The following is a 13,248-nucleotide window of genomic DNA, read 5'->3' as shown; positions in this document are numbered from 1 at the left end:
TGGTTGTTTTCCCGATCACGAGCAGAGATAAGGCTATCTTTTGCGGTCCGCTTAACTGCCCCCGGGAATCACAGACTCTCTAAATTACCGTCCAAACGATCGGTTTGAGACCGGGGTAGGTCGTTGTGTACGTATATCTTTCCATCTTTACGCTCTACTGGGTAAAGAAAGTGCTTCATCACGTACTGTAGCACTGATATCGGGCAGCGAATGTGATGAGAGGTGTAATGATACTATAGCTGTAAGTTAATCTTTAAAAAATGACCTGTCGTGTTTTTCTTCTTATTTGAACACTCAAGGAAGACACACGGTGTCGCCGTACTCAAGCCTTAGCCGTACTGCAAGAGGCACTACTGGGCGGAATTGGATCTACAGCACACATACTTTTAACTTAGAATATACACAAAATGATATACAATACATTCAAGAGTGGGAACGGCCGATGCATAAACATCTGCAGTTGTTCCAGGAAACTTCGGATTCATCTTTCAATACCTGGAAGCCACAACATAAATCCGAAGTTTCCATGAAACGGTAATTCATCTTGTCTGGCACTTTGATGATCCTTGATGAATGTTAGACATACGAGGAATAAGAATCAAAGATGGCAGCTGCCCAAGCAGCTGGATGGATCTGAGTCAAAACCTTTTCAAACCCTTTAACTTTCATCTTAACTCAACCAATTAGGCCACGTTGATTTGATTATATGGATGACATCATCTTGGAACTAAAAAACTGATACAAGCGTGCGAGCAAAAAAAAACGTTTGGCCAAAAATAAAATTTGCCTTCATTATAAGATATAAGTGATCAGTAAGGTTGAACAAATGACTGAATCCAAGGAATATGGTATACCAAACAGTAGATTCTTCAATTTAGTGCTTTCACATCTTATTCCTTGCTCTTTGAGTTGACATTGGCATTTTATGGCATTAGTATACTTTTTCCAATATTTTGTGCAATCTACTGCATATATTTGCTCATTTTGCAGCTGTTTTGTACGATATACTGTATGGTTCAAAACGTTTTTATCTTGCCGGGCTTGCGCCCGGCAAGATAATGTGGCGGATATTTTCCATGGTTCAATGGTTCAATCAATGGTTCAATGTTAACCCAGCCCTTCCAAAGGCCCTTCAAAAGGCCCTTTTCTCTTTGCCCAATTTTATGGCTTAGTTAGACAAGGGTTACATTGCAGTCCAGTATCAAAACTGTATTTTAGACGTATGTGGTCCAGCGTAAATAAATCTACGCTTTAACCCATGTTTATCATAAAGATATATCAAAAATTGCATCAGAAGGAATTTATTTTGTAATAAAGAATAATGCATACTCATTGTGGGTCAAAAAGTTTTACAATACCGGTTTATTGTGCCACTAATTCATCTGACATAGATTATGTTAATGAGGTAAATTTCCAATATCTCCCTACACTGGGGGATTATTTTAGAGGGTAAAACTTATTAATTAGTTTAGAGGGTAAAACTTCACTGGAATGGATTCATCATTCTTTAATTGTAAAAATAAAACAACGTTTATTTTTGCATTTTGCGACTTGCAGTCTATGCCATACATTTCTATACCCTTTAAACCTTTTAAAACGAGGTTTTCAACTTTCTTTTTTTTAATTTTTTTTTACACCATTAAAGTACTAGTAAACAATACTTTTGTCTTTTGACCAGAACATTTGGGAATTTCTGTTGTAGTTCTGCATTTTTCCGCTGTTGGGATATTTGAATGAACGAACAGACATGTACATGTAGGGTATATGTCGTTCTAACTTTCATTAAAATGCCCATTCAACATCTATATCACATAATTGCACGAGAAGAAACTGATTTTCTCGAAAATAATTGCATCCTGTATGACAAAAAGTTTCACTAAACATGTTCATTCTTATATTCCTGGACAAACCTCATTTGCATATTGGTGAATCTCTCCATGCGACCATATCAGATTTAGTTACTCTATTTCTATTTACATGACATTCTAATAACTAGAAAAACGTTCACACATGCAAACCTTAGCAAAATGTCAGCTTTTTTAAAGCACTTGTTCTGGTTGTTTCTGATTATTTTGATGTGATCCTCATGTTTACTGATGAACACTGGTGAAGCGCCGAGGTACCTTTTCCTGACGAAATCCCTACTACCCGGCAAGATACAGCTTTTTTTAAAGCACTTGTTTGGAAGCAGCCGAAAAATGATGCGCGCGCGGATGTCATCCATATAATCAAATCAACATAGCCTTATTAAAAAAAATCGCACCTAGTGGTTTCGCACAGTAATTACAACTCCACCCATGACGATACTAGGTGTATGTAAGGCGTAATGGTAATGGTGACAAATCTTCCAGGGCTCAGGTGTGTTAACTAACCCCGGAGATGGATAGCTGGTCAAATGACAAACGAAGTTTCAAGACGTACAAAGAAAATCAATAGATACGGGTTTCCCAATCAGTACGGCCAAGGAAAATTGGTCAATCCACATAGGAAGTAGCTGTAGAAGACGGATGTTGACGCTATAGTTTGAGAATGAGGCCGGAGAGGTAGCTTAGCTCGTGTGGCGAGGTAATGGAATGTCATGCGGGGTTACGCGGCACGCAGTTTGTTTTGTTATGATGGATGAGGACGTTGTTTCGTCGTGGAAAGCATTAAGGAGTCCACCCATCAAATACATAAAGCTTTGTACGATAAACGTTCGCCTGTGACGTTCGCCGTTCGCCTGTGACGTAATATTTCATTGGTTTCACTCATCGGTTGCAATTTAAAAGGATAATGTCAACTAGATGTGCAGTTATTATACTGGCAATCTGCACAGAACATCGCGGCATATGGCCTATCTATGTTTTGTCATCATTATTATATTCCCTGTGCTGCATTTTACATAATTTACGTATGGAGGTGCATGAAATTTGAAGTTGAATGAAACATGAAGTTGTAAATTTGTTTGGAATGATGGGCGATAAAATGCAGGATGTTGGCAAACGACTTCTATTTCACGGGTAATATTTCGTGCTTTCTTGGGGTGTTTTGTCGTAGAACTATTTTGTAGTCAATGGAAGCTGTTACAGGTAAAGAGGTTTAGACCACCCTGAAAGTCATGGATAGAGGTCTTACCAGCACAAGTCATGAATACTGAATAATATTGGACCGTCTGCTAACTCATCTGGCACATTATTCAGCCTATTTGGTCAATTTCTACTGTTTTACTACCCCAGGTAGTCTGGTAAACACTTACGACACGGACGTAGGTCACATTCGTCGTACGTCGTCGCACGATTTTAATTTGATGCCTTAGAATTTTAGAGCGGGCTGAAACAGAGCCAGCCATCAACAAGGGACTTCTAAGACATCTGTTTCCCTATCAAGAGATCTGAATTTTGCTCCTGTCATGGTGGAGGGTAAGTCGTGAGCAATGTCATCTGTAGTTGGTTGGCGAGATTGCCCACTGGTCTTTAAAAGTCGTCAGCACCAGGGAACTGTACATTTTGAAAAAAAATCATCTTCTGCTCCGATCCGATCAGAGAAGCGAACTGGAGCTAGAATATAATGAATTCCAGGCTTCTCCCAACCGACTTAAGTTTTGGAGTGGTCGTGAGAAGGTGCTGAATGTGTGACAGAGTTCTAGGAAGACACACTTACAGGAGATGACGATGAACATGACGCCCCAGTAGAAGCTGAGGATCCAGCCCACGATGATGATGGCCAGGACGATCTGCACGAAGGCCGCCAGCAGGCAGTAGGAGAACGGCTTCGTCTTCGGCTCGTCCTTCATCCCAGGCACCGGGCAGCACAGCGTGAAGAACGCCGACAGGAACGTACCTGTGCGGACAAACATCGTACAGAAGGTTTCACACTTGTGTATACATTCAAATCCGTATGAAGTCCGTATGGAAGTTTTATCCTAGCTACCAGGCTCCACAGGTAGCTGGAAAAATAGTAGAAATTGGCCAAATGTAGACATGCCAGACGAGGTAGCTAGGTCGCTAGCCATGGAAAATGCTGCTACAGTAATGTTTAGTGTAACTTGGTTTAGTGTCTATGTAACAGGTCGCCGTGTCAAATCATGTGTCCGTATACGTAGTTTTTATCCAGGCGTACTTGAAAAACTGACCACAGTCTACACCCGAGATGTGCTCGATTGGCTCGACAATATGCTAAATTGAACTGTACCGCATCGTAAATATTACTATTCTGCGATAACGCTATGAGTTGCCAATGTTTCATGTAAAATGCAAAATCTCTATAAACCTCAACTCCCAGTCGGGAGCCGAAGTTAATATTAAGCCTAATAAACGATCCCCCGGTGATTTTATATAGTTTATGATTACGATATAGATACCTAGGTGAACAGAAAGGTAATAAATGATGCATGCTGCCCATGGCTCATTTGCAGTGTTGGAACTGGGACGACACTAAAGAATTCGAACTGCAGGAAGTCTAACAAAACGGCGCACCATTCCTGTTCTGTTCGGAATAATACTATAACAGAAACTATCTACCATTTTCCGACCTCCCATTGACGTGACTCGGTGAGATATATATGGTTAGCAGCTCTGACCGCTGGACGTGTACCGAGGTTATCAACCTTATCGATTTTCCATTTTCTTTTCACAGCAGCGATATTTATAATAATCGTCTCATTACCACTCTGATCATGACTCGTAGAATACCCCTGATGGCGGTATGAGTATGCATCTATGATCATGGTGAAAAAAGGTCTCAGAGTTTGTAGCATAGTTTTTTTTCAGGTCGTATGGGAATGTGCTGTTAATCCACTGTGTCTTGGCATGTGAAGGCGGAATCCATCGCTAGTTCCTCACATTCTATCGCGTTTGGTATTGAAGATACTAAACGTCAAGCAGTCATCCTGAAATGAGGCGAATCATTATGTCTTTTCAGGTAGATAATCACTGTGACCGCGCAATGATGCTTTGCAATGCCAATGGCTTGCGTTTTCAGCCGAGCACAACCACAAAATATAAATATTCCAAACACATCACCTTTAAACCACTCATCAATTTTCGGTTTGCGATCAAGCTCTGGAAAGGATAGACTTCACGTAAAGAAATTCTTACTTTACACCCAAAGTGTAAGGATAACATGGTATAGTAAATTCTACTTAACTAAGATAGAGAGAATTGCTGTTTAAGATCAATTGCAAGATCATCTGCCACACATTGAGTAGGCCACGAGTGCTGGACAATAATAAACTTGATAACTACTTGATAAAATGTATATGGAAAATTCTGGTCATGCTGGTCGTCTTAAAGTGAAACAGTAAGATGTGAAATGTCATCACAAACCAAGATTGAAAGCTACTTTGAAAGGCCAGGAGGAGTGAAAACTGATTGAAATGACTTTGCTTTACCGCCATAAAAGTACTTTAGAGGAGCAGGCCGCATGTTAAATGGGTAAGCCGCCAGTGGCCCCAGAAGGCCAGCCCGGAATAGAAGGGGTTATTCCAGACTTGTCTGTTTATCTTATGACTAAATCTGCGGCTAATGGAAACTGGCACTTCTGCTCAGACATCCAGGAATGATTAATGGACGGCTACCCCGCGGTCTGTCTAACAGAGCTTCCCGCTGACTGTAGACATCACCGACGATAATGCAGTAGATGGGATGAGCAAGACGGGACATCCATCGAAGCGTTAGATGATTTGGAAGATGGTGCTAACAGAATGACGTCCGTAGCCTTCTACTCGTCCACAAACCGAAAAGCTATCTGCCTTTGTCAGCTAGGATCAACACCAACTGTGCACAGCTTTACAATAAGTGCTTTGGACTTGTTACAATATAATCCGTAGTGCGGAATGCAGCTTTACATTAATTCTTGATAGAGTATTTTCTACGCGATGTTATAGAAATCAATTAAGTGTTGTCTCTTTATAGCAACGTTTAGCTGTTCAGAACTTCATGTACAGGGTTTTGTTTTTTCCTTACACCCAATTTTCAGCACCAAGGATATGATGTTCAGATCCCCGTTAGCCCAATGCCCCCCCAGAACCAAGTATCTATAAACACGCACCTTGTCCATGGGTTATGTGTACAGTGTCTACTGACCCACACATTCAGTACCAAGGACAGAGCCATGGCGTGACCACAAACACAACCCTGTAGCACCATACCTAACATGTATCATAGACTCGGAACAGATGCTGGGACAGCGCTCCCCTGGGAGCTGCTGAGTTGCAGAAAAATGAATCAGAAAGTGGATGGGTGGTAATGTTATGAACCTCTTAAGAACTTTAAATCATCACGAGATCCATTAGTGTAATGAGAAGACATCACGGGAAGAAAGGCATAAAGAACGGCCCCACATGTATCATCCATTAACATTTCTCCACAGACCTATACTGGCAGATTTTATAGTGTACACTAGGGCTGGGTATCGGTACAGCGTACCGGTACAAAACCGGTTTTTCTTATCGGACCGGTCCAGAAAAACCGGACCTGAAAAAATTAGGTGGACCGGATGTTGGACCGATTAGAAAATTAACAGATTATTTTATTAGGCATTCACACATTTGGCGCTTGCAGGTGGAAGAAAATAACAAGAGTGAAGTAGAGTAGAGTTTAAAGTGACTTCTACCAAGTTTTACAGCCAATCGTACAAGTGCAGTTAGCATTGTAGGATTTAAAAAAAGTGTTAGTCTAATACTACACCAAACAAACTTCCTTGTAGTGAAATGGACCATTGGTATGAGTCATACTAAATCAGGTCCAGGTTCAGGTCCGGACCTGGACCTGATCCTCTGGACCTGAATCGGACCTGGACCTGAATTTTCTGTACCGGTACCCACCCCTAGTGTACACCTCTTTCAAAACGTTTTACGTAACAAATATATGTAACCTGAATACTAAACGTTTTCAAAGTGGCCGATATATGTAACTCGGTAGATGGACATACGTATGTTTTGCAACAAGAGCATCGACATAATGGTATACATTTATAGTTTCAAATATTTAAAAAAAAAGACTGAATTGCGCATGCATCATATTCTATACGTTTTCGAAATCAAACTCTGCAACGAAACGATTCCATCATCAAATTACAAATGTTAGAGGTGATCATAAACACAGAGACAATATAGGAAAAAATTTGGACAGCTTGTGTGTCCTATGAAATATCTGTGCATACAGTTTATCAGATCAACTTCAGATCTTTTTTCTGTCTAACGAGTCTTGTCGAAGTGCTCTACGTACGTCTGTGACGTCATGAAGACATATAACTCTCGGCTCTGGCAGCCATCAAATGGTTCTATTTGTCAATCGTGGGCCCCGTGGGGAGGTAATTATCCACAGCCGACGTCTTTCATAGCGTGCGGCACCATAGAGTCCAATCCTGAATTAACGACATGCTGTCGTGATTCGGAACGTTGAAGCTATCATTGCATGTATGTCTTATGTAGACATATGTTCATTCTACTGAATAGACATAGACTTGATGGCTATCTATAGAACTTGTAAGCTCTTGGGTTTGCTGTTGATGCAATGTTATTTTTCATAGCTGTATTTCAGTGTCATATTTGATTCACGCACCATTTCCCTTTTGCAATATTGGCTACTGATTGTACATACAGGTATGTAACATTACCGTCCGCGAGTTGTATCTAACTTGCCAACGTGATTTGTATCGATTTTAGGCAATATTCTCATTAGGGCAAATCGGCGTCCCTTGACGATGTGACAATCTAACAGTAATAACTGATTCCAACATGCTTATCGAATCTTCGTTAAAAGATATACAATTGTCTACGCACAGAAAAGACAGATTAGATGGTTTCTCAAGGCTCTCTATACAAATCAACAAAATCTGTCCTGTCTACTTCCCACTATGATGTATCGCACTTGTATCGCCTTACAACTGTGACTCGCACTTTGTGAATGATTTGTCACACTGTCGTTCCTAGGTAAAGAAAATGCGTTTTACCCACGACTCCGTCGACTGCACAACTACAAATGTATCATTGACGTAGGATCGTTATGTTTGATGTTCAGATGTTTGTCTCAGGCGTTAAACCTATGCACGTAGAAGAACACAAAAGTCTTATCTAGACAGTAGGGGTGACTCCGTGTGCCCGGCTGAACACGACAGTCATAGAGAAGTGGCTTGCCAGAGGAAAAAAGCATCATGGTTCACTTCAGTTAAGTATGGCTGCTATAACTAGTTGTAAGATTGTTTTATCGCACGTTTGCCTGCTACTGGGAGACATTTTTTGTAAGTTTGCTTTTGTCATAAAGCCAGCTCTAAGGATGGCGTTGGCCGATGGATTTTGAAATTTGCCTAATGTAGGACGTGGCAATCTCTACATGGCGGTGCGAAGTGATCTGTGTGCAATTACACAAGGCTGACACCCTAGGGAGTCCTCTATCAACAATTTAGCATTCTCTGAAGTCGCTGCTCGATATCTAAAAATCGACGTTGATATTACCCTACTTTTGCGTTACGGTAGTCATTAAACAACATGTTGTAAATCGCTGTTACTTCGCCATAGCCTCTCCGTGCAACTTGTTTTACAGTTTTCCTAAAGTTGCGATGATTTAGCTGTACGTGAGAACGCCTCCTCGCGCCCTGCCGTTCCCGCACGCGCACGCATTGATTTCTTGAGACAGTCGAGCTGGTCGTGAAGGTTAAACAATTTTCCGCTTCACGGAGATCGGTATGAGAGCGTGCCGTATGGTGGTGGTATCGCGTGCCGCACATCACTATTGTCTTACATCAACCTTTTACATTTAGAGACAACTGCTGTTTGGTGGATACATCTACTGAAGAAGGACTGAAATGTGCGTATGTAAACCTTAGGCAGATGTAAGGATCCAGCCAAGTCTCAGTGTTTAACGTGTGAATTTGCGATATTTACTACGTCTTTTTGTGCCATTAAACTTTTCACCGGATCTAGAATATTGAACGTGCAACACTAGAAATCCGTCCTAGATGTTGGAAAAGCATGCATAAAACACTGAGACTGAGTCGGATCCTAACATTTGCTTGGAAATTGTGGGCGCCTGTGTGTGTTAATCTCCAAAGCTAAAGATTGTGTGAACACGTTCAAGTACGAGAAATACGAGTCGTATAAGCAAGTATAAAATGCCCTAAATAAGGCCTTATTGCTCTAATGAAAATAGAATACTCCGGTTTTGGTAGTAGGTTGAAAGTCAAAGCAAGGAGCCATTTATTTTCGTACGAAAAAAAATCCATCACTCTGAGAGGAAACATACTGGGAATGACAAATGTAATTCGTTAAGAGCGGAACTTCATGGTCTCTGCTCAGCCCATTAAACCATTCATCATATCTGTTACGCCCAACCCCTATGGTTGTGTGTGTGTATATGCAAACATGTGTATGTATGTATGTGTGTGTGTGTGTGTGTGTGTGTGTGTGTGTGTGTATGTATGTACGTGTGTGTGTGTGTGTGTGTGTGTGTGTGTGCGTGCGCGCGTGCGCGCGCGCGTGCGCGCGCGAGTGTGTGTGTGTGTGTGTGTGTGCGTGCGCGCGTGCGCGCGCGAGTGTGTGTGTGTGTGTGTGTGTGTGTGTGTGTGTGTGTGTGTGTGTGTGTGCGGTGTGTGTGTGTGTGTGTGTGGTGTGTGTGTGTGTGTGTGTGTGTGTGTGTGTGTGTGTGTGTGTGTGTGTGTTTATGTGTATGTGTGTATGTATGTGAGTGTCAAGGTAATATTTTGATGAATCGTTATCTCGTTCCACCACCAACCTATCTAACATCATGATGTATGGTATCAAATCAACCTTAATGCCGCCCAGGCTGAGATACAATCGCGCACATTTCGTCAATGCACAGCCCACTTGAAATCTTCATTAGATAGCATCCAAAAATAACCTATGTATACGTACTAGCCAAAAGCATCATGATATTTTGTGGTTATTCGTGTTGAGTGGAATCGTACATATTCTCGTTTCAAAATGCTGCCCACGGGCAATCATAGGGGCCTCCTTCATATAGTCGCTCCACTTCGCAAAGAGGTCGAGGGGCATCCTTGTAACCTCTTCGACATTAGGCGTGAATTTCAATGACCTGCATGTGAGTAAATTGGCACTATAATGTGCTTTATTTAGTATTATTGCGTTAGGCCGTGTTGATTGGATTATATGGATGACATCCACGCGCGCATCAATGTTCGGTCGTTTCCGAAAGAGAAAATTTCAACCCGTGCTGTAAATTATACAAAATGAGTAAATATATGCCGTAAATTTAAACAAAACAAAAACATATCGGTAAACATGTACTAATGTCATACAATGTCATTGCTAATTCCAGGTCAACGCAGAAGATGTGAAAGACCAAAAATGAAGAATCCATTGTTCGGTATTCCATACTCTGTGTGTTTGGTCATTTGTTTAGCCTTCCTGACCACTTAGATCTTGAGAATGAAGGCAACTGTTTTGGCCAAACTCTTTTTTTCATTCGCACGCTCGCACGCCTCGCATCAGCAACGTGGCCTTATTAAGTTCGTAAGGCACTGGGATAGTTGCTTGTCATGTTACCTCGTAGTACATAACAAGTCACTTGTCGTAATACAAGCTTTTACTTGTTGTGCTTAACTTTGGAATTGTTATATAAACCACACATATAGTTACCGCCATAGACATCACTGATACAATGTTTGGAATAACCATGCCCCGAGACATGGAAATACAATGCCAATGTTCGTTGTTGCAGTATTTGTCAGCTGTACAAATATAGGAAACCTATACCTCGTACCAGTTCCGACTAACGGAAACCAGCTTGTACTGTCTAGCATTCCCAGCGTGGCTATCTACCCCCACAAACTAGTGCATGTTTGCTATGGTACAGAATCGTACACAGCCACACACCAGACAAATTAAGACATGCCATTCGTAAGAGCAAACACAAACAACATTTCTACGTGCTGGGAAACATCCCACTGTATACAAACACGACCAAAACAAACCGTAGGGAACTAAATGTGGATGTACCATATATGGATATGACCCACATGATGACGGCGTTACATGCACAACTACAATATGATGTTATTTATCGGGTTACTAACCAACTCCAGGGAGGATGTTCAACACACATAGGATGATAGCGACCGGCATTGGCATGTAGGGAATGGCATTTCTCATAGGGCCGTGCTTTTCTCTGATAATGTACTGCGTCTTCTTCTTGATCGACCTCCTTCCTCTTTGGAGCTTGCTCTCCGATCGGCTGGGCGAGCCGGCCGCGCTTTCCGGGTCCGCCTCGGCACCAGCCGGGTCATCCTTCCGAGCCTCAGCATCATCCTGCAGCGGGATGGTCTCCTCCGCTGGGGTGGTCGCCTTTACCTCCTCCGCCTGCGGTTCCTGTTCTGTTGAACCAGTCATGGTGCTATCTGCTACTCTGTCTACTCACGGACTGTGTAAGGCTGGGGCTGGTGTGGCCGCTATGTGCAGCACTAGCAGCAACTGTTCAGGCTGTCACTGAACGGCGTACGCACTGCGCTGACAGACAAGCACTCCTAAAAAAGCCGGTCCAGCAAGCATGCCCGGTGTCAACCAGCTGTAGCCTGCATGTAGTTCACTGTTTGCAGTGAATGTGGTGTAGAATTCAGTTACAATTCACAACGTTAGGAGTTGTACGTCCCTACCTCAGCACTACCTTTACACATCGATCGAAAGGGCAACGTCGCGTGCACATGATCAGTTGGGATCGAGTGGCGAAGAATTTAATCCCAGAGCCGCCATATAGCGAATATGTCTCCCTATTATAATGGAGTCCCCCTATTGGTTTAGTCCCTGTTTCATCATACAGAGGTCGCGAGCTGTAAGCGCCCAGGTCACGTTATCGTGGTGGCACTTACTATATATGGGTACCTAGGTCGGGAGGCCTGTCAGGTGTGCTATCTCTTAAAACTTCAATGTAAGACATTTTCTACTTCGCCCAGGGACGCAAATGCTCAGAGACTAAGGCTTCGTCGTGGAAAAAAACATCTCAGACTGAGGTAAATTGAGGTATACTAACGGCCTCCAGTTCACACACGCACCATACACACACACCAAAATCTGACAGACGGCCCGTACTATAAAGGAAGCTGAAAGTAATGCGCCTTCAGAGCAGCTTTCATGTCACCCTGCAGATCTTACCTTATTGAGCCGTGGCGGTGACAGGTGCGTATTGAACAGTCCCGCGGAACATCAGTCACGGAGGGGCGGCAAGAGGTTTCAGTAATATCCGTCAGTGCCTTTTAATAATAGTTTTATTGCAGATCCACTCCCGCGGGCTTAATGCAAACAGAGCAAAGCAATGGTGCACGAGAATACAGTAATGGTAAAAAATAGATTAAGGATGGAATAAATAGCAACTAACGTTAGAGTATCTAGAGGTTTTTGTTAACTTCTATGCAAATGACTTTAACATGATTTATGCATATTGACGTTCATCATTGACTGATATACACATGTCACAAGTATGAAATTCACATCATTAATCATTAAGCGGTTTTGCAATTTTTGCATATGTTATGCAAATCAGTTCCTCATCATGAACATGTGTTGTATTTATATAAGTACAGTTATGGAAAACAATAGAATTATACAATTTCCTAATTAGTTATGAAAATTAAGCCCTCATTTGCATAACATGCATGCCATTATCCCTCGTTCCTCTCTGCAGTTATCCTCTTTGGAATGAGTTGACAAAAAGTCACATGCAGTTCCAAAATTGAATGTTAGGAGGCTGAAATCTGTCCCACAGACCAAATATCATTAAAATCTGTTGTTTCTTTCTTGAGTTATTCTCTTTAGAAGTTCTTGACAAAATGTCCCTGCTATCCCAAAAGTAGCCACTGGGCGCCCAAACTTATGTCACTTCTTCCTGAGCACAAGAGCTATCTAACATCCGAAAGTCGTAACTATAGCTTGTTCAGAACACGAGATAGCAAAACCGGAAGTTACGCTGCAGTGCCAAGGGAAGCTGCTAGGGGGCCCAAAATCTACTCATTTTTAGCTTTTGCCACGCCCTACCAACACACCAAGTATGAAACTAATCCATCCAGCCGTTCTTGAGTTATCTTGTTCCCAGTCACACAGCCACACAAACGCTAGTGAAAATATAACCTCTATGAATATTTAGTAGATGTAACTATTCTAAGTCTATTTGTACTTGGCCTATTTGTACACTTTGAATAGCCAAGATAGAATGTCAACGGTCTACTAACCCAGATCCCGTTATGTTTTGAACAACGCCCGTCAGCAGATATGTTTATTACAAACTCACGCCCGATTGATAA

The 13,248-nt window shown here is 42.0% G+C and overlaps 1 protein-coding gene across 1 annotated transcript in view; it reads right to left on the bottom strand.

Annotated features, from left to right (window-relative positions):
* The window catches only part of LOC118419671 (protein stum homolog), a 20,091-nt gene extending 8,360 nt beyond the window's left edge, over positions 1-11,731 (bottom strand). Inside the window, exons 1-2 of the mRNA XM_035826189.1 lie at positions 11,032-11,731; positions 3,640-3,819 (exon numbers count right to left, since the gene is read on the bottom strand). Coding sequence (XP_035682082.1) covers positions 3,640-3,819; positions 11,032-11,344 — 493 coding nt within the window. The 5' untranslated portion in view covers positions 11,345-11,731. The remainder of the gene's footprint in view (positions 1-3,639; positions 3,820-11,031) is intronic.
* Between the last annotated feature and the right edge of the window lie 1,517 nt (positions 11,732-13,248).

The sequence above is a fragment of the Branchiostoma floridae genome, chromosome 1 (assembly GCF_000003815.2).
Source record: "Branchiostoma floridae strain S238N-H82 chromosome 1, Bfl_VNyyK, whole genome shotgun sequence".
NCBI lineage: Eukaryota > Metazoa > Chordata > Leptocardii > Amphioxiformes > Branchiostomatidae > Branchiostoma > Branchiostoma floridae.
The sequence above is the reverse complement of the archived record's forward strand: the minus strand, read 5'-3'. Positions and strand labels throughout refer to the sequence as shown.